The sequence below is a fragment of the Anser brachyrhynchus genome, assembly GCF_964034855.1.
Source record: "Anser brachyrhynchus genome assembly, chromosome: 19".
NCBI classification, from domain to species: Eukaryota; Metazoa; Chordata; class Aves; order Anseriformes; family Anatidae; genus Anser; species Anser brachyrhynchus.
Genome location: NC_137712.1, coordinates 11,255,302 through 11,275,839, shown reverse-complemented (window position 1 = coordinate 11,275,839; position 20,538 = coordinate 11,255,302). Strand labels below are relative to the sequence as shown.

At 47.2% G+C, this 20,538-nt stretch overlaps 2 protein-coding genes across 15 annotated transcripts in view; both read right to left on the bottom strand.

Annotated features, from left to right (window-relative positions):
* The window catches only part of ZNF618 (zinc finger protein 618), a 167,151-nt gene that overhangs the window by 111,350 nt on the left and 35,263 nt on the right, over positions 1–20,538 (bottom strand). The gene's annotated exons all lie outside the window — the stretch shown is intronic.
* On the bottom strand, positions 31–19,798 carry LOC308180166 (uncharacterized protein). The gene is made up of 2 exons (XM_080561368.1): positions 19,117–19,798; positions 31–15,113 (listed from the first exon to the last, which is right to left on the bottom strand). The coding sequence occupies exons 1-2, from the start codon at positions 19,134–19,136 to the stop codon at positions 14,183–14,185; spliced, it is 951 nt and encodes a 316-aa protein (XP_080417494.1). The 5' UTR covers positions 19,137–19,798; the 3' UTR covers positions 31–14,182.

The following is a 20,538-nucleotide window of genomic DNA, read 5'->3' as shown; positions in this document are numbered from 1 at the left end:
GCTTACAGCTCCTGGTTCTTTTTCTTAAGAAAGATAAGTATTTATTTTATTTCCACCTGAAAGCTGGTCCTCCTCACTAGATCTAGATCACTGCCACTCGCACGCTGAGACAGGATCCTCGCAGGTCAGAGAGGCACTTGTCCAAGAATCAAACACTGGCCAAACTGCTTGAATGGCACCTCCATTTCCTTACTGGAATCAGTGTGTGTAAAGGAGAGTGAAAAGGAAGGCACAATTCTGTAAAGGACAACAGCATCTGCAGTTGTGTGCGCCCATACTGCACTATCAGTATTTCAGGGCCACCAGCTAACCTCAGGAAGTCAGGCTCCAACCAAGCATTTGGATTCCTCAACAAGAGCTGAGATTCCAAAGCAGCTTCCTGGCTTTAAGCTTGGAGGGTCTTCGTAAAACTTTGTGCCTCACAAACAGATTTCTGTGGACATTGTGTGCTCTGCAGAAAACCACGAACAGAATCAAAGTTACTCCGCTTGCTACCACAAGGGCACTATGCAGCAATTCCCCTGCTTCTGCACAGGGAGCAAAGGAGCTTCACTGAGTTGGCAGAGATCCACTACAATAATTCTCCATCAATGTTATTTTGCAGCTCTGTTTTCCACTCATACATATGGTAAGGCGGCAGCTTGCGGACTCGGTGTATTGGTCTCTTGTGACTAATTGCCTAGGTAATAAAAAATGAAAAAAACTATCCTACCGCAGCTATGCAGCCACCATACTGCAGTACAAAGTGGACATACTCTCAAGTCTCCTGGGATTCCCCTAAATTTGCAGCCGGAATAGGGTTCAGAAAAAGGACACTCAAAGGTACAGCTCCACGTTGCCTGCGAGGCTCTTCAGCTGTGACCTCCCGGCTTCCCTGCAGCCACTCATGGGCAAACTCCGCACCTCGCACAAATTATCACATGGGTATCAAAAATATCTTTACAATGGAGTTTTTATTTCCATATATTTGAAGCTGCTTTCCCTTTTGTTTCTTCTCTAAACCGGTTAAAATGAGCATTAAGGGATATAATTATGTTGTTAGCTTAATTGCCTACTTAAAGCAGAATCTACAGGGGTTTAATGCAAGATTTGAAAAGGGGGTAAAAAAGGAAATTGGGATATTAATGGATACAATTTTAAAAATGAATCTCTTCTGGGGACAAGTGAGTTTGGGGCATGGGACAGAGCCTGTGGTGGGGGAGGTGGAATCAGCCCACATCAGTTGCTGCTGCAAGGTTTTGTGAAAAATGCAAATTGTTGGCCCATTCCTTCTTCAGCAGTCTAATTTTGGAGAATTTGACCTAATTAATCATTAACCACCACAAAATGTATCCCTTCAGTTTAAAACTTTAATGCTATTATTGGCGTGACACACTTCGGCTCAGGATAGGGGCTGTTATCTGGTACATGCCCGATGCTGCAAGAGCCAGTCCAATTGGGAAAACTCTCGCTTCCATATCATACGGTGGACAAACAGTTTTCCACTGTCAGAAGAGCACAAACAGGACAACGGGAGCATGAATTAGGCACACAGCCCTTATTCTGAGTTACTGTCTAAAAAAGGCACTGGTGTCAATATGCAAACATAGAAGGATGCTGATCGCCCGTACAAGTCAGCCCATCCTCTCCCACACACGCTCATACACGGGCAGTCTTTTGTATTTATTTAGAAACTCTAAAACTAAACCTGCAAAGCTTTCCGTGTTTACACCGCCTCATTTAACTAATTTTATGCCAGACCAAAAAAAGCACAGCATGAAGCCTGACAAGCAGAGCTAAGTGCAATGCTTTTGGAGGGCTGGAGACCCAGCCACATGTTCCAAAGATCCCACCGCCTCCCTTGTGCATCTAAGTGCATCATACAGCCCTGTACTTGGGAAAGACCTTTAAGGATTTAGCAAAAACTGGTTTTTCATTCGTGGCCCTAAATGCCCCTAATTTCTGCATCCATTCTTCTTTATTCCCATGTAGAGTATGTAGAGTTGCTGTGGCTGGTATTATTTCTGTTGTCGCAGTGACTTAGACACTTGGAGTGCTTTTGGGTTCCTACAACTATAGATTTAGCTTCTCGGGCACCAGCATTTGTCAGACCTAGAATTAACCTCAGCACTTCTCTGTGCTACCCTCCCTTCCCCATCTCGACTGCTTTATTTAAAGTATAGCTCTAACTAGAGCTCTAAACCTCAAGTTTGAGTCAGAAACCCAGTTTCTGCAGGTTTTTGACCGCTTTCCTGCCCAGCACTCACCACAGAGCTGGGGCACACTGAAGGCACACTCTTCAGGGGAAACCCCACTGCCAGGTTTACAAGGTTTTGCTGCATGTATAACCCACCAAGGGAAAACACTCCTGAAAATCCAATAAAGACATGTGGGAAATGCTGTTCTGCTCCTACAGAGATTGATCAAATCTTCCTCCATAGTGTTTGCTCAGAAATATGTAGTGAGCAAAACCAAGAGCCACCATCTTATCATTTTCCTGGAAAGAGAATCAAAATGGTGATGCAAAAGAGATGCTTTCCACCCAAAATGACTGGTACAAGAGCCCTCAAACAGCCTGCTCCCTCTCCTAAGCTGTCTTTTCCAATAGCTTATATAAATACAATTTTCAAATCTTTAAGAAAACCTGATTCTTCTGTATTTGTTTTCACACAGCCTTTTGCACACCCCACTAACAGATCATCACTGGGATTCTGGTGACTGATCGTATTTGATGCGGCTGCAAAAGGGACAGATGAATTATATTGATGTACTCAAAAATCACAGAATTAATGTATTTCAGGGTCTCCTTGGGAACACGATGGAAAAGCACATTGTTACAAAGTTTGCTATTACCAGGAATAATACATATAACGCAAATTAAGGACTTCAGAGGAGAAGCCACCTTGGATCATTTGATTAATACAGTAAGTACTTCCTATATGAATATAAGTGTATTTCAAACATCCTGAACTCAACAAAATTGGATTAATAAAGCACCAGAATTAAGACACTATGTTGAAAGGAAAAATGTGAAAGAATTTGGAAATTAAGAGAGAGGGAGAAAGAAAATAAGCAAGGGGATGCATCAACCACTTACAAATCCCAGGATGTCGGACAGCGAGGATGAGCGACCACAGCCACCCTGGGGCCAGAAAAAGCAGCACCAGCAACCCATCAAAAAAATCCAGCTTTATAAGGCTGTACCAAAAACCTAACCAGGGAGCACAGAGCTTTCCCCATGCAGATTACATTAAAACCACATCTAAAAAAAATAACACGGTTACAAAATCAAAAGTTGGAAAATGCCAAAATTTTGGTTGAATCTACCCTGTGGTACAGGCTGCTAGCCTGCCCTGGGCTCTGATGCACCCTGGAGCTGCTTGAGCATACAGCACTCTTTCTGCAGCACCCCATATTTGTCCAACGCTCAATTCTCTTTAGAAAGAAATGAAAAGGACAAAAAAGAAAATTTCTAGCAGCCAAACTGATGTGGCAGGGAGCCACTGCTAGATGACCAGGTAGGTCATTCACTCAGCAATATTTCTCCAGAATATTTTTTTTTAATTTAGAATTCGAATTTTTAGAATATTTTTTAGAAATAAGTTATTTATTTATTAGTAGTATTTTTCCCATTTTCTCATACTGGTGTTTTGCCATGTCCCCATGTGAGGACAGGATGTAGGAGGGATGCTCCTGTCACCCACAGGCCCTGCTGTGGGCAGCACTTTCAGCCCCTCCAGCTGCCATTTTCCCCTGGCTGAGCATTTGAAGCCCGAGTACTTTCAGAGGTTAATAATTCAGCCAGATCAGGGTGTTTTTCTACAGTGTCACGTCCCTGAAATACAAAAAGTTCTCCAAATTTTCCACTGAATGCCTAGGAGTGCTTTCTGCCTCTTTCCATGGAGAAGCAAAGTGCACAGGGACCGTGCTGGCCCCTACCCGTAATTCAACCACGCTTAAGGAGGGGAGGGCTCAAAAAACACACACACCAAAAATATATAACAGCACAGGAGAAAGACACAGAAGTGCCTAGGCCTGGCACAATGCACTTTCCCTGCTTGTGGAGCGATTTTTTCTGCTCACCATGGGCAAACACATTTTCCTCTGAATCTCATTAATCAGTGCAGGCAGAAGCAGCACTGCTGCAACTTCTCCAAACGAATTCCCCCCTTAGGCAGACACCTGGCTTGGAAAATTTCAGCCCAAACACTTAAAGTTTGGCAGAGTTATAAACAGTTGAAAACAGGGGCTCATAAGTGTTAGGCAATCTCCACTGCCGGCACCGCTGCCAGCTCTGCTGCAACACAGCCACTGAAGGGAAGCAAAGGCCAAAATAAAATAAAATAAAAAATAATTTATTAAAAAAAAAACACTAAAGAAAAAAACACTGAATGAGTCATTGTTCGTCAGAGGAGAGGAGGAATTATGCCTTTTTTTTGTTTGTTTGGGAGGGGGTGGTGCTGTGGAGATACTGGAGGAAGAAAGGTTGTTTTGTTTTGCATTGTTTTACAGATATATCACAGGAAAAGTCTTGTTTCGCGATTAAGCGAAGCTATTAATGACAAGCAAAATGGCTGACAGTCACACCCTACACTCTCTGGGTGATGAACAAAGTATTATTTTTATTATTTACCAAAACAGACCAGCCCTCCCACCAGTGGCGGCTGGGCCTGGTGCTGCTCATGGACTTGGCATGGCACAGCCAGGCTGCTGCCACCACCCAGCCCGGCACTGTCACCAGGTCCGGCCCAGCAGCGTCACCGGACCCGGCAGTGTCACCAGGCCCCGCAGTGCTGCCCAACGTGGCAGTGTCACCAGGCCTGGCAGTGTCACCGGGCCCAGCAGTGTCACGGGGCCCGGCCATGCCACCGGGCCCAGCAGCGCCGTGGTTCGGTGTCGACCCGGGTCAGGCCCGCAGGGCTCGGCCACAGGGCTCGCGCTCCTCGCAGGTACAAGGCAACGCGGCATGGAGGCACGGTGTGAAACCAGCAGGGCTGGTGGCACAAGGCAGCACAGCACGGCCGCTCGAACAAGAGGCCTCTTCAGGGTTGTTTGTGGTTTGTTTGTTTTTTCTTTTTTGATGAAGCGAAGAAGAAATAACATTAATGAATCATGAACAAGTCACGTGCCTGGCGACCTTGAGGAGACACCAGCAACTCCTGCTCATTTATTTGCCAAACACAACTAGGAAATAAATATAAAAGCATCGCTAGCCCGTGTCCTTCCAAATCATGCTTTCAGAAGAAGAAAAAGAAAAGACGTCTGGACAATGAGGAAGAAGGGAAGGATTTAAACAAACAGCTCCAGTGCAAACCCGTGCCTGGCTGCCTGGCAGGAGCCTGCACGACGTCAGGCATTGCAGGTGCCTGCAAACCCCAGCCCACTCCTCTGCTATTACAATTTTGGTAAAGCCCTTAATACCTCAAGCTTATATAGTTGTGCTTTGGAAAAAAAAAAATAAAAAATCAAAGTACATTGGGACCTTTAGGTGTGGCTTTTTTTTGCAGTTCCTATTTAAGTTTTAGCAAACTTACTGAAATGAGTGACTGTAGGCATCACCCCATCAACTTCAGCCACCCAAATTTTGATTCATCAGCTGACAACAGAGACACAAGTGCAAGGCTGTTTTGGGGAGGAAAGCACACTCTGCCCACCAGGGAGACGAGGATGGAGCAGAGAGGATGGAACAGTGTCCCTGTCCCCTACAATTCCAACCTTTTTGGAGCATCCCCGAGCATGCCAGCAGTGGCGCTCTGTACCCCGGGAGAGCCCTGCACAGGCCTCGCTGGCATAAGAACACCCATGCTCTGAATCGTGCCCTTACCTACTAAAACGAGAAAAAAATTAACTAAAACCTCAATGGAGAATTTCTTGACCTACACAAGGAGAATTTCCCACGGTTGCCAATGCTATAAAAAAGACTGTGGAGACGAAATACTATTTTAAATTTCTTCTTGGATTGGCAACAAAACCCTGAATTTTAAGGTCATCTTAGAACAGTTTTTGAAACATTTTGAATTAAAATGGCCTTTTTTTTTTTTTTATGTTTCTGTGGTGCATCATGGGCTTGGTTTTATTTTTTTTTATTGGTTTTAAAGGGGAACTAATTTACCCAGTCTTCTTCGGAACACAGTATTAGTTAAGCACACGCTAATAGAAACGCAAATCAAGACAGGGCCAAGTGACATAATTGCTTTCCAGACGGGCGAACGTGCCTGCGATAGAGTAGCCCATCTGCTGAGAAAACAAGTGCAACAACTGCTCCATTTTTTTTTTTTGAAGAAAAGGTGCAGCAGCAAACCCACAAAATAGGTTTCACTTCCAGCAGTCAGCGCCTCAGCCATTTTTATAATCCTTGTTTTTCTTAGATTATCCCAGTGTGGTTTTCTCTTGTTTCCTTGTTGAGCATTATTTAACCAGCATAAAGTATGCAATCATTAAGCCGCGCGACGCAGAGCCAACTGGTCATCCAGAAATGACCAACAGCAGCAGCCAGTCATTTCTGAAATAACTGGTTGGTTGGTAAATTGATAAAAATAAAATCGCCTTTGGTGAATTTAATTTGAAGCCAACGACGGATGCTCTGTGGGTTTGGTTCCAGCCCTGCAACACGCTGTGTCCCCACCGCACCGGGAGCCTCCAGACAGGCGCAGATTTATGGGAAAGATGCAACTGTCAGTGTCCCTACAGCAACAAACATTTTAAAAAAATAAAATTTGAGACAGAGTTTCTCTCTCTTGTCGGAAGGAGACTTGCAATCAGTTAAGTTCTTCTTTAAATTAGGTATTGCAGGTAACAACACACACACATTTTCCTCCAGCTGACTGCGGCTGCACCAGGGAGCCAGTGGGTGCCACCACCTGATGCTCACGGGCAGTCCACCACAGCAGGCAACACTTCTCCAGTTCCTTTCACGTCCAACCTCTCCCAGTGTTCACAAAGCCTCGCAGCTCTCTATCCTGATTTCGACAGGCAGGGGGCTAACCCCAAACGCTCGGGTTGTGCCCGTGCTGCCTCCTGGTGCTCCCTGAGCCGAGCTGTGACCTAACTCCCAGCTCCCCGCCGGCAACGGGCAATCATTAACCAGGGTGGCCACAGGCGCTGAGTGCTCACACCTGCCCGGCCAGGGAAAGTTATGTGAAATAACAGCCAGGAGGAACCCTCGCTGCCCCAGAGAGGCTCAGATGGAGTGATAACACACTTGTTCCCGCGGAAAAAAAAAACACAAACAAACAACAAATCAGTGTGCAAAAAGCGCAAACCCACCATCTACTCCTCCCAGCATTTCAAGGCACACAGGGACAAGCGACCTGCAGCCCCCCTTTCATTTAGGGCTGATCAGCCCAGCTGCTGCTCCCCTGCGCTGCCTCCTGCACCCGGCCACGGCTCCAGGCCAGCCCCTCGCTCCCTTCAAGTCAGAAAACCCCTCTCTCATTTAACAACAAAAAGTTGTAGGAAGTCTGAACGAGCCCCAGGGTTTGTGTGCGTCCAGCACCACTTTTGTCACTGTTTACCCATTTGGTCAATCTCGGTTTTGCAAATGAGAGGACCCAGCTCCTCGTTCACCTGGGCTCCTTGTTCACTTGGTGGGGCACAGGGACGGGGACGTTTCTCTCATTTTGAAGTTTCCAAGTGCACCGAACCAGTTTTTCCTGTTTCCTTTCAAATTAATGGTCACCACCAAACAGGTGGAGAAACAGCCCGTGCCTTCCCCTCCCACGCAGCGCCCGCCACGGCCACCCCAAATCCCCGGGGCCAGCACTGCCACCCTTGGGCCCCAGCTCCTGGGGCAGCCCAGCAGCACCCTGCGTGTCGACCCACGCGGGTCTCCTCCTGCTCCAGCCGCATGCCATTGGTGCCGTTGAAGCGTGGACGACAGCAGGACCGTCCCTTCTTTCCCTCCCGCCCCGGTAGTCCCAAGCCAACAGGTATCAAGGTTTTTGCAAGGAAAGAAAACCCTCAATGGGAGTGATTTCTGTTCAGGTCCCTGCTATTTCTCTGAAAAAAAAAAAAAAGTATTTTTGCAAAAATCAAGGGAGGAATTCCTGCCCCTCCGCTGGCACCACCTTCTTCCTCCTGCAAATGCAACCCAACTGCCCTCACTGCCACCACAGGTCCTTGCACATCAGACCCGAGACAGAGGGACAAAACCTATTTCATGGGTCCTGCGATGGCAGCAAGCCCCTGGCACACTCACCAACATTTAAAATGACTCCAAGACACACAAAGAGCAGAGTTGCACTCACTTGTAGGGGCCAAACACATCCAACAGCAGTTAACGACTGGCCAGTTGTTTAGTCCTGTCACAGGGCAAAACATTTAGGCATCTGATTTTTAATACTTTCTTGTATCTCTGTGTATACCCACATGAAAACAAGTTTTGAAATGAAATGCATAACCACCGTGGGATCACTGAATTTGTTGCCTTGCTTTCGGTAGAAGAAAGCCTGAAATGGAAGCTTTGCAATTTTTCAAATACAGAATTTGAGTTCTCAAGAGATCATTAATTTTTGTTTAAAAAAAAATAAAGTTATTTTGTAACAAAAATATTGAATGTCTAAACTAAGTCAAAAGTTAAACATGCCACTGCCAAACTTCTGCAAGGCCCAATCTCTATATTAAGAAAAGAGATTGTAAAACAAACAAAACTTCAAACAACATAAAATCCATGATAACCCATATCCAACAGCAATACTTCTTTCGCTATGTGTAAATTTCTAATTATAACCACAGCAAAAAAAATTGTTCCAAATCCAATCAGAATCGCTCCTACCTCATCCCAAGGGACTAAATTTACCCAATCACAACTTAAAAAATTATTTCCATATGTTAATTATTTCTTGTAAAAGATTAACTCACTTCTCTTTTGCGTTACAGTAAAGTACATTTGAACAGCTCGAACTCGGCCAAGCACCTAATTGTGGGACTTTTCCACATTTCAAGCCCAAAATAGATGCTTGCAAAGCAAAATGTGAACCCAAGCAAACTTTTACCCAGTCAGGCCTGTCCTCGTCAGCAATTGCACATATTGGTCAACGTCTGTTTGAGTGTTCAGTTGGGATGAGGATGAACAAGACATTATTTTTCGATGTCCACCCAAGGCAAAGAGTCCATGTGACAACCCTGCCAGGGAAAGACGTTTGAATCGAGGTCCAGTCACTACTCCGCGCTGAGGAAGATGAAGACACCGGCGATTCAGGCAGCTTCTGTTGGTCCTTCTCATGCTCCAGCTCCTCCGTCCCGTCCTTCAGCCTACACAAGCTCTGCTCTCACAAACCCTCGCTGCAGCCAGACATGGCACGCGACCTCCAGCAGCCGAACCGAGCTGGTACCCAAGAGGACAAGCACTGACCCAATAGGTATTTTATGTATTTTTTTGGTTTATCTTAGTCCCACAGGGCCAAAATGGCACAAAATGTTCCTGCCGGCCTGCAGAGCAGTCACAGGGACAGCTGGGGACTGTAGCAGAGGAGCTTCCAACAGCACGGAAGCGCTCAGCTGCCTCCAGTCCCATAAACTTAAACCGATCCATAAGACTGTTTGCTTTGTCAATACGAAAGTACAGCATAAAGCCTTCAGGCACCAGTTAAATCTCAACATCATTGTATTTATAGTTATGAATAATAAGAGCTTTTCCACAGCACTATAGCGGCAAGGCATAATTCAACAGAAATTCAATTTTTAAAGGATGATGAATTGTGATACAGTGAGATTTTTATGCTCCTATGACTATTAAGAAGCCCATGATATTCATTTTAGTAAAGTAAAAATTGAATATGGCAAAGTATTGCTCACGACTCTGGTAAGAACACCACTACCGGCATCTGCACAGATCTCCATCGCAAGTAGGCAAGAGGTGGGCAGATGCAGACTCCTGGGCTGTGTCATCCCTGATGTCAGCTGAGAGTTCGGAAATCACTGAGCATCAGCATCCTCCTGAGCACCTCGTAAGAGGCTCACTCCACTCTTGCATCACACCACACCTTGCTAATTCTGAAACTCTCCCTTTCCAAAATTCTTTAGCATTTCTCCCTCTGTTTCACCAGTAACTGCTCGAAGAACAATTTAAATGCCTTCTCCAGCCCTTCTCCCATCTACTCATCATCTAGCCCATCTCTTTAGCAATGTCCCAAGGAGCAGGACAATAACTCCTGCATAGATGACACTTTGCTCACAATGGATCTCTCTCATCTGTTGGTTATTCCTGAGAATCACACAAAAGGTTTTTCCCAATTAGGATTTTGTGTTAGCTTATTCGGTGTTCCTACAGTATCTCTTCTTAAGTCAAGCACTGCTTTTGCTTCCGCAGACCCAACCTCCCCTCTTTTTGTTCATCTCTCCAGACCATGAGTCAATCATCTGCTCCTTTAAAGCACCACCAGAATCCACCTCCTGAGACTTTGTCCCCTCAGCACAAACCAGCCGTCAGGACGAATCACAGCAGCAGAACTGATGCCCTGACTGTGGCACTGCCATAATCAGCTGAAAGAGAGAAAGAGACGAAGAAATTCTGAAGTGAGCAATTACAGACCAGCCCATGCACGAGGATGCTTCTGCTTAATTTGATCAGCTGGTGGCTGGCTTTTACCCTAAACTACAGGGGTTTCTCTCTTTAATAAAAACCTTTATACCCAATCTCTATTAACCACAGTGGCTTTCAGCATCCAAATAAAGATGTTTTAAAATTCTGATGCTCTTACTTATCACTGATTTCCAGCAGTAGGCTCCATATCTACAGCTCTGTGTGTCATTTTAAAGGGACTGATTCACCACCAGGCTTCATTTTACCCCCAAATAAAGGCAACAACGCATTCCAGCCCAATGCCTGAAAAACAAATGCTTATTCACAGACCTCTACACAAACTGGCTTGTGTTCAGGCAGAGCACCCTGCAGCCCAGCTCTTTGTTGCCCTAGGGCCCTACTTAAATCTAGAAATCGGTCCCCTGAGCTGACTTCTGGCACCAAACTGCCACGGTTTTCAGCACGGGGTAGGGCCAGATGCTCAACACGGACCTGTGAGGATGCACACACGCCGTGGGACTCAGACCCCTGCTACCCCACACGAGCTTTCCCATCGCATTTTGCAAACACCCAGCAGAGCCAAGTTCTCCATCCCTTCCACTGTTGTATAATTGTCAAGGACAGTCACATAGACAGCACGTGCTCAAAGCACCATCTGAAAAATACCTGAAACCTGTTAAATAAGGAGCATAATGTCCAGAGGCAAAAAAGATAGGCATGGTCCATGTGCTCCCAGCATTATGAACTCCAGCTTCTCATCCATCTCCCAACCATCTCCCTGGGATTCCCACAGCTCACCTCCTCCTTCTCTATCCTCACAGCCCCCTGTGCCAGAGACTAGGGAAGAGAGTAAGTAGGTCTCACTACCTCGAGCACTCCCCAGTGCCCGCCATCCACACACACTCAAAAACTCTTATTCCCTTCTAAACCTCGATTCAAGGCTTTGCAGCTTTTTGAGCCTTCCAGCTGGCTTTAATGGTCTTTGGAAAAGGCTCACTGAGCCTCTTAAGCAATGCTCCATAGCACACATAGTTCCCATCTAGCAAAACCTGCAGGCAAGGTGCTGGCCCAACAATGCGGCAGCTCTGCCTTGGTGTAGCCTGACCTGTTACAGGTTTGCTGGGGACACGTGAGTGCTGTATGGGTCAGATGTACCCGGTGAACACCAACCACGTTCTTCAAGAAAACACCGTGAGGTCTGCCTAGACAGCCAACAGACTCCTAGAAAACAGCACTAAGGTGGGAAAACTCTTTGGGAAGGTAGATTTCATGACTCATAGCCATTCATCCACCTGCCAGCATCTCTGGAGGTAGGTAACCCATTTCTGGCCACCAAAACCCCATCACCAAGAACGCCGGTAGCCACCAGGAGGAGGCACAGACCTGACCTTCACATGCACCATCCCCTCCAAGACACTGTCAGCAGCGTTTTGGATCAGTTATAAACAGATGTCTTTAAAACACAGATCGAGCCAGGAGCTATGTAGACACCTAAAGCTCTGCACTACTTTCAACTCAATCCACACTGAGAGATGCAGGTTACTGCTCTGACCAGCAATGCCACCCCTATGCCCAGGCATTTCATACACACAAAAACAGCTTGTGCAGCTTCTTCTGCGAAAACACAGCCACCACTACGAGCAGGGTAGAAGGACACTTGTCCCTTCAGTCCTCCAGACCCTCCTCTTCATACTCCTTTCAGACTGTGGACATCCCTGCCACGTCCTGCTACACCCAATGGCAATGGGTCAGATCCCAGGGAAGCATGGACTTTCAACATAGATGAAACTTCTCAACAGCTCACAGCACAGTACGCCTCTAGAAGCATCATGTAGCATGGTCCTTCCCAACAAAAAAGGGAAGGAAAAAAAAAACAATTATGAGGAAATGGTAGTAACTGTGTGATGCTGCCAGAGCAAAGAGAGGCTTGGACACGCCACAGCAGCTTCTCCTTCAACACTCATACCTGTGGCAGGCACAATGAACACACCTCAGACAGAAAAACGCAGGGAAAGGATTCAACACCATTTTGCTGCAGGTATGAGTAGCCTGCGCCAACCCAGCTAAAAAAATCTTAACAAGACATTCATCCTGTATGCCTTCTTATGGGAAAGAAGAAAAAAAACAGCCTTGTCAAATGCACTTGGCATTATATCCTGGTAAGATTTATGGCGTCGGTTGAGAAAGATAACTATTTTAGCATAAGAGACTTAGACTTCTGCACGGCCTGCTATTGCACAAGATGCTAATTCAAAAAAATCAGCCCTACAACAGAAATCAATGTAAACATATACTAACTGGATTAAAAACTGGCTATTTGATAAATATTGAAAACTAACTGTAATAGGGGATCCTTATTTCTTCTAAGAGAAAGCATTCCCTGAAAGGATTTGGTATCTATCAGTGATTTACAAGCAGCCAGAAAATCACTCCCCGTCATGTTTGCAGGGAACATAAAATTAAAAATTAGTTGCACATAATTAAAGAGGACAGGTCACTAATACAATGCCATCTGGATCAATGGGTGTGCTGGACTCACTTAAACAAGATGCATTGTTAGGGAGCCAAACACAAGGTTGTACAACTAGCATGAAAACAATAAGCAGCAGATGGACAGCGTCCTGCATGAGCGACTGGAAACCCACGGTTCTCCTGCAGTAAACCAAAGGGACCCTTTCTGCCTGCGTGAGACCGTGGGGAGAGACGGGGTGGTCAACACAGGAAGACGAGGTTGTACGATGTAAGACGAGGTGTCACCACCAGAGACATCATTATTTTCATAGAATCATTAAGGTTGGAAAAGACCCTCAAGATCATCTGGTCCAACCATCACCCTACCACCAATGTCACCCACTAAACCATGCCCCTACGTACCAGGTCCAACCTTTCCTTGAACAGCCCCCAGGGACAGTGACTAGAGCACCTCCCTGGGCAGCCCGTTCCAACAACTGACCACTCTTTCTGATAAGAAATGTCTCCTGATTGTTTTAATTGTTGAAGAGTAGGGGCATGATGTTTCCATTTTTCCACTCACCAGGGACATCGCCCAAATGAAAGGACTTTTCAACTGTGATGGAGAGAGGCTTGGCAACTACATCAGCCAGTCCCCTCAGGACCCTGGGATTCATGTCATCAGGTCCTGTAGACCTGTACCTGTTTAGATTCATCAGGTGGTGTCGAACCTGCTCTTCACTTACAGTGGGTGGGACTTTGATCCCCCAGCCTCCATCTATGGGTTCAGGGAAATGAAAGACTTGGGAAGCCCGTCTACCAGTGCAGACGGAGCCAAAGAAGTTGTTGAGTACCTCAGCCTTCTCCGTGGCTGTCGTTACCAATTACTCAGATATAGACACTCACTCCAAATATAAGAAATCAGCCACCTGTAATCGCTTACACACTACAATTTGCACCCCTCAGTCTATTTTCACAAATTTTAAAGGTGCATGGTGGCCCTCGGGGACTCCTCCTGTCACCCCAGCGCAGCAGCCCGAAGGGAGCTGGGTCCTCTCTTGTGCTCTTCCTCGAGGCTCTGTGCAGAAGGGATGCCACCTCTTACACAAGGTCTGCGGGATGGGAAAGAAGCACTCACACAACCCCTGAGAATTGGCAACAGATTTCTTTATTGCCGGGACATCTTGCAGGTAAGCCTGCGGGATGTCCGTGGTGTTTGGTGGCTCCAAGCTAATGCTTGGGATGGAGCCTGAGCATCGAGTAGGGAGCTGGCCGGGCACTCCTGCGACGCTGTTGGTGCTCTCGGATGGAAGAGAGCAACGACATGCTGCGGTAGTCCCAGGTCTGTTCTGGTGGAGATGGATCCACTTCCATTTGTTTCTCCACATCTTCTGGTGGATTCGTCTCCATGGGCTCCACAGTGTTTGGCAGAAGGATAAGCCAGTCTTTGCCCAGGACTGCCCAAACAGGATGCCTTCCATCCCGAATGTTTTCAGGCCAGGGTGCCAAACGAGGGGGTCGTCCAGTTCCACCCTGAGGTCCCATGCCACTGCTAGCTTGATTTTCACGCATGGGTTCGATGCTGCCATCTGTTTTCCAGCCATGGCTGGGTCCCACGCTCCGTTCCGGACTATGGGCACGCCTCTGCTCCCCACGGCTGTCTGCCTGATGCTCCTGATTTTGCCCCACGCCACCGTTGCGCCTACGGGAAGGCCCAGGCCCCCTGTCGCTGGATGTTAGAGGGGGCGGCCTGTTCCCCGCATCGTTGTGGTACCAGTGGTACCGCTTGTACGTGTGTGTGGGCTGCGCGCCAGAGGTCTCTCGAGCACTGGTGTCTCTTGTGCTGCCGGCGCTATCCCTCCGCCCATGACACTTCTCCTTCTTGTTAGCTGCATTCCTTCTTGGTGCTTCTTTGGACGGCATTGCTGTCCTCGCACACCAAGCAGGGCTGCTTCTCGCTGTGCCGCTTCTAGTCTCCTTCCTGCCGCGTACGCCGGCTGTCAGAGGACCTAGTCGCTGAGCGAGTGGTGGGCCAGCTGCAGGGGGGCCTGTTTTATAGGGCCCGCAGCACATGCGGGGCACTGGTGGCCACTGTGACCTCAGCAAGCCTCTGCGATGCAGCGGCCCATGCGTGGCCAAAGGCGGCTGTGTTGGGAGCAGCCTGGAAGATGGAAGAAGGAGGAGGGTTGGGGGGCTGAGGGCCCCTTTTCTGGGGCTGGCTCCCCCGGGCCATTTGGCTTGCCAGAGAGAAAGGCTGCCCCTTGACCGCAGGGACTGCCCTGCACCTCCCATCCTGTGCCCTGGGTTTATTTTTAACACTGTTTTTTAGGTAATTAAAATTACTTTACAGAAAAGAAAGAAGCAAGGTGCATCTTCAGGCCTAATTCCCACATGCGCTTTGTGCTCTGAGTGAGGAATTTCTACCTCACGTCACACCCAAGCTAAATCTCCCCTCCATTTGTTCAAAGCCATTATTCCTGGTTCCATGGCTACACTCCCTGACAGAGTCTCTCTCCAGCTTTCTTTTAGGCCACTTTGATGGGTTAGGTTAGGTGGCAAAACTGCAGGACCTTGCAAATTGCAGCCTGATAAGACCTTGTTCCACATGTTCCACATGACGCTTTCCAGCTCAGGCTCTAGCCTCTCGTCAGTTTAACACAGAATCACAGAAACATTAAGGTCGGAAAACACCTCCAAGATCACCTGCTCCAATCACCCCCCTACCACCAATGTCACCCACTAACCCATGTCCCTCAGCACCACGTCCAACCTTTCCTTAAACATCCCCAGGGACGGTGACGCCACCACCTCCCTGGGCAACCCGTCCCAATGCCTGACCGCTCTTTCTGAGAGGAAATGCCTCCTAATCTCCCACCTTAACCTCCCCTGGTGCAATTTGAGGCCATTCCCTCCAGTCCTATCACTGGTTAGCTGTGAGAAGAGGCCGACCCCCAGCTCCCCACACCTTCCTTTCAGGCAGCTGCAGAGAGCAATGAGGTCTCCCCTGAGCCTCCTCTTCTCCAGACCAAACACCCCCAGTTCCCTCAGCAGCTCCTCACAGGACTTGTGTCCCAGGCCCTTCACCAGCTTCGTTTCCATTTCTTTTGCCCTTTTATGTGCAGCAATGACAAACTGAAAGGGAAAGAGGCACGATCCGCACCTGACTCCTCGCATCCTACGCGTATGAGAGACGTGCCCTTCCCTCCTCACTGACTATGGACATGGACATCTAAACCTGAGAGAGACTAATACCATTTCCAGAGTCTTAAAATCAGAGTTATGTACCTTTTCCTAAGAAAAAAAATCAGGCCAACCAAAAACTGTGGGTTGGACTCTGGAATTATTGCCCTGCGCAGTACAGGAGGTTGTGGCTGGATGATCACAATGAGCCTCTCCAGCCTTGAGAGCTACAAATCCATGGAAGGTAAACAGAGCATCATTTGGACTAGGGCCATTCAGACTTTAAAGCCAGCCTCGCTTTCCTCAATCTTTCCTGGATGGGATGATTGCAGTCCAAGAGCCTGTTTATTTTTTGCTGAATTGGTCAGATGGGTTCCTATCAAAAACAGAGCTAATTCTCCAGCAAATTTGATTGCATTTAACAAAAATCTGCATAGCTTGGACTCAAGGATCCTAACTTACGCTTGCAGAACCCAGGGAAAGAAAGAAGGAACGAGGTAGCAATTATTTTCTTCCCACTTTATGTCTTATAAACCCCTTTTCCTCCTTGGCTGCCCAATTTATTTTTTATTACTGCCCTAGATGGCAGCTCCAGAAATGAAACACTTAACCTCTGCAAGTTGCTTCTCTTAATGAATACGCAGCAGTTTGCTATTCATTACATCCAAAAGGAAAAGCCAAATCTGTTTCTGCTGCATTAGCCAGCACGGCTGTTAAATGCTGCACAGAGAGTAGTCATGGCGACCTTCTCGGAAAGGAAAACTGGACTTTTCCAAAGGCTATTGTCAGCGCTCAAAAAAAAAAAAAAAAAGCAATGTGTTTTGGCTTTTTCTTTTTGTACTGCTACTTTGGAAGTGAATTCAATGCCAGCAAATGATGGCAGACTGACAACAATAAAGAATGAGTTTGTCCACAGACCAGGCACAATATACTCAAGGTGAGAGAGTTTTCAGACGTGGTTTGCTGTTTGGGTACCTCAACTGTGACCTGAAAATTGTCACCTTTAAAATGACGCAGCGATTGATCTCCATATATAAGAAAATCCTTGGCCTCTCTGCTAAGTCTACTGGTCAACGTCCAGCTGGTTCATGATCTACAACCCATGGCAAATTTGGTTAAGTCTACAAGGACAGAGCCATGTCACCATGTCGAAGCTATGAGGTGGTATCTTTTCTACATCTAAAGAGGACAAAGACAAGGTAAATGGAGATAACTTTGGGAAGAAGGCTCCAGAGGCTCAATAAACGTCATTCTATTACTCTAATCATTCAAAAGTATTAGAAAATCCAGAATGTCTAAAACATCCCAATGTCTCCCAAACACCAGTTAATATTGACAATTTTGAAGTGAGTTGATGAAGTCATTTCTCTTGTGTTCTTGTGCTGGGAAATCTAAAACAGATTATACAGCTTGCCCAGAGCCACACAAAAAGATTTTGTGAGAACCAGACACTTGTCTTTGGAATTTTAGTCTTGTGTTTTATTCATAAAATTGCTCCTTCATTCTGGAGAGGTTATCTAAGTGCCTGGGGTCATCCCCAGCCTCTCCTGGGTAGCCAAAACATCAGAAAGGCAATAGGCACAACCTGGCCAGTAAAAGCAAAAATACCAAGAGCACTCCAAACTGCTTATTGCTACTGTAATTACTATTAAAAGAAAACAGGATCATTTGATATCTTTCCAAAGGTAAGGAGGATGTTGTGCCAGGATGGAGGGATCCAGGTAATGAACTCAGTGCTGGAGAACACTATCCAAAGAGCATTAACTCTGACACACAAGCAACTACAATATATAACTAGTTACTGCTCCTTGGGGTCTGTTGATAGCTTTCTCTCAGAAAATAGATAGATAAATAAATAAATAAAGGTTTCCTGGAGTGTTCCCATGTGGCAGGTAACACAAGCAGATGCTGCAGTCAGCCACTGAACAGAATCACAAACTGAACAAGCAGAAGCATCAAAGAGTTACCACACCTTCCTGCTTCTAACAGATGTGACATTTGGGCTTGACAAAAATGCATAAATATCCCAGACCCAGAAGTCTGAACTCCACCTCCCTGTTAAGCACCAAACAAGAGTCCAGACCCCACTCTGCTTCCCCCAAACCATCCACCTCTGGCTCCCCACCAAGGTCCAACGTTTAAACGGCCAGAGCCTGGACTTCAAGTCACCCCTAACACAGTAACCTCTTCGGACAAAAGCGGTGCTTTCCACACCATTCTGGTAATTAACCAAGTGGATTTGTTCTTCAGTTAACTGGAGAATCCTCGATTGCCGTCCAGCCATGCAGTGCAACTATAGAGCTTTTATGGCCGGCTGTGACAGCACTCTTCCAAAAATAGCAGGCAATGACACTTGCAGAGGTGGCTTGGCAACCAAACGCATTGGCCAGGCATTGAAAAGTGCTGGCCAACACACACTGTTCGGCTTGTAAAGTGCCAGATCATCAACTTCTGGTCTTAAGGCTCTAATCTACATCCTTGCAAAGCCGACACAACTACTGCTTTCCTCCAGCAATATGTAGGAAAACACAAAACCTGAACAGAAAGCGTAAATCCCAACCCAATAAACCCCTTGACTTTGGCGAGCGTAACATTTTCCTCTGAATGTTCTCCATGTCTTTGAGGTAAGTGGCAAACAGTGCTGAAGAAGGTGGACAGAGTTCCCGCTACCTGTCACCCACAACTTTGAGGACCCGCAGCACTGGGTCTTGCTTGTTACTGCCAGTCTGCACAATCACTCATTTTTCAACAAACTGTAAAACAAATCAAACAAAATAAGCTGATAGAAAGGGCAGCCACACCTGCCACACAGACCTCGCACTCTTCAACACCTTACCCACACACACCACAAAGCTGTCTCATTTCCTACATGTTTATTTGCAGGGCGAAATGCTTACTCCTTATTTTATTTTTATGTATTTAACTTCCAGCACTACACAGTTCCTATCTTCAAAGCTTCTGAATACCAGATGAGAAAATCGTACCTCAATGGCACATCAGCCATTTAGCAGAGCAAGCGTCCATCCCAGGTAGTTCTAGGACAGGCAGGTGACGAGTGCCAGGAACTCTGCGGTGAGGTTGTCTGCAACAGCCAACCTAAACTCTGTGACCAGAATTTACTTCTAAAATTGCACATTTTGGCTCAAAGGATTGTCGCCTTTATTGGCTCTCCAACATTCACACCTACCACCCCACAGCCACCATCGGGAATGCTGACGGGTGGGTGAGGGTGGTCCTTGTTCTCCCACCAGCAATGCTGCTGCCGCTCAGACGCCGCGGCCTGGGCACGCAGAGGGGCTGCAGGGCCCACGGCAGGAGGAGCGCGCTGTCTCCTTGAAGGCTGGAGGCTGACCACGGTAGAGCAGTATGCAAAGAGCTAGATAGCAAAAGCTTATTATCGTATGAGAGGATACTTTGGAAAGCACCAGATAATGTGATTTTATCCTTTTTGCTTTCATTTTTGGAGCGGACAACACAAGCGTGAAGTGCGAGTACCATCATCTTTCACAGCACTCAGAGGAAAAGCCCGCCCCACGCAGACATGCCCTTTCCAGGACACGCTCTCTTTGCAGAAAAGGACAGCCTCAGAGCAGAGCTCAGCACCATCTGAAGAGGACATCGATGCATTTGTAGAGCCCAGCCCATGGCGCGGAGCACCCCCAGGACACGCACCAAGGGATCCCACGGGGTGAGGTACAGCTCCGGGCGTCCCGGTGCCCGCAGGGTGCTCCTCTCGGCACGCTCGGGCACGGGGGGATGCTGAGGGGCTCACACAGTTGTGTCCACCACGAGGGGTCAGGCAGAGGGGGTGGTGGTGACAGAACGGCTGGATGGGAGCTTCAGCAATTCAAATCCTGCAGAAACAGAGAATGTATCATGTGGGTTCTCTCCTGGACCCCACACAGAAACCACCCAAGAGCTTTTGATGTATGGGACAGACTTCGGGACCACACCAACTGCAGGCCCAGAAAGCTGCTGCGTGACAGGGGAAGGCCCAAACCAAGATGGTTTCTTCCCAAAACGCTCCTCCCAGCCCCACCTTGGGCTGCTTTGCTCAGTGTTCAATGCTATGCTCCAAATGAACAGCTTTAAATCTTTTTCTTTTTTTTTTTCTCACTTTTCTCAAATATTTTGGAGGTGTGAGCACTCCAACAGGCTTGCTCTCCCAGCAGCCTTCTGCCAGCCACATGGGGGGGCCTACACGCACCCTGGTGCAGCCATACAGCCCCTTCCCATCAGGTACGGGGGATTCAAAGCACAAACTTCAGCGTTTAACAAGGAGATGATCCAGGCTGCTGGACTGGGAAACAGCCAAAGGTCCATCCGAACCACTGCTGTCTCTGCTGGACCAGCCACCCAGTAAGACCAGTAACACTGTTAGGATTTTTTGCCCTTAATTCAGCACT

What these genes read in the sequence shown, in the direction of transcription:
- LOC308180166 (XM_080561368.1), bottom strand. Translation starts at nt 19,136, where the DNA reads ATGGCTGATGTGCCATTGAG. An exon ending in ATGGCTGATGTGCCATTGAG is followed by an intron (nt 15,114 to 19,116) that starts GTACGATTTTCT and finishes TCCATCTTCCAG; the next exon opens with GCTGCTCCCAACACAGCCGC.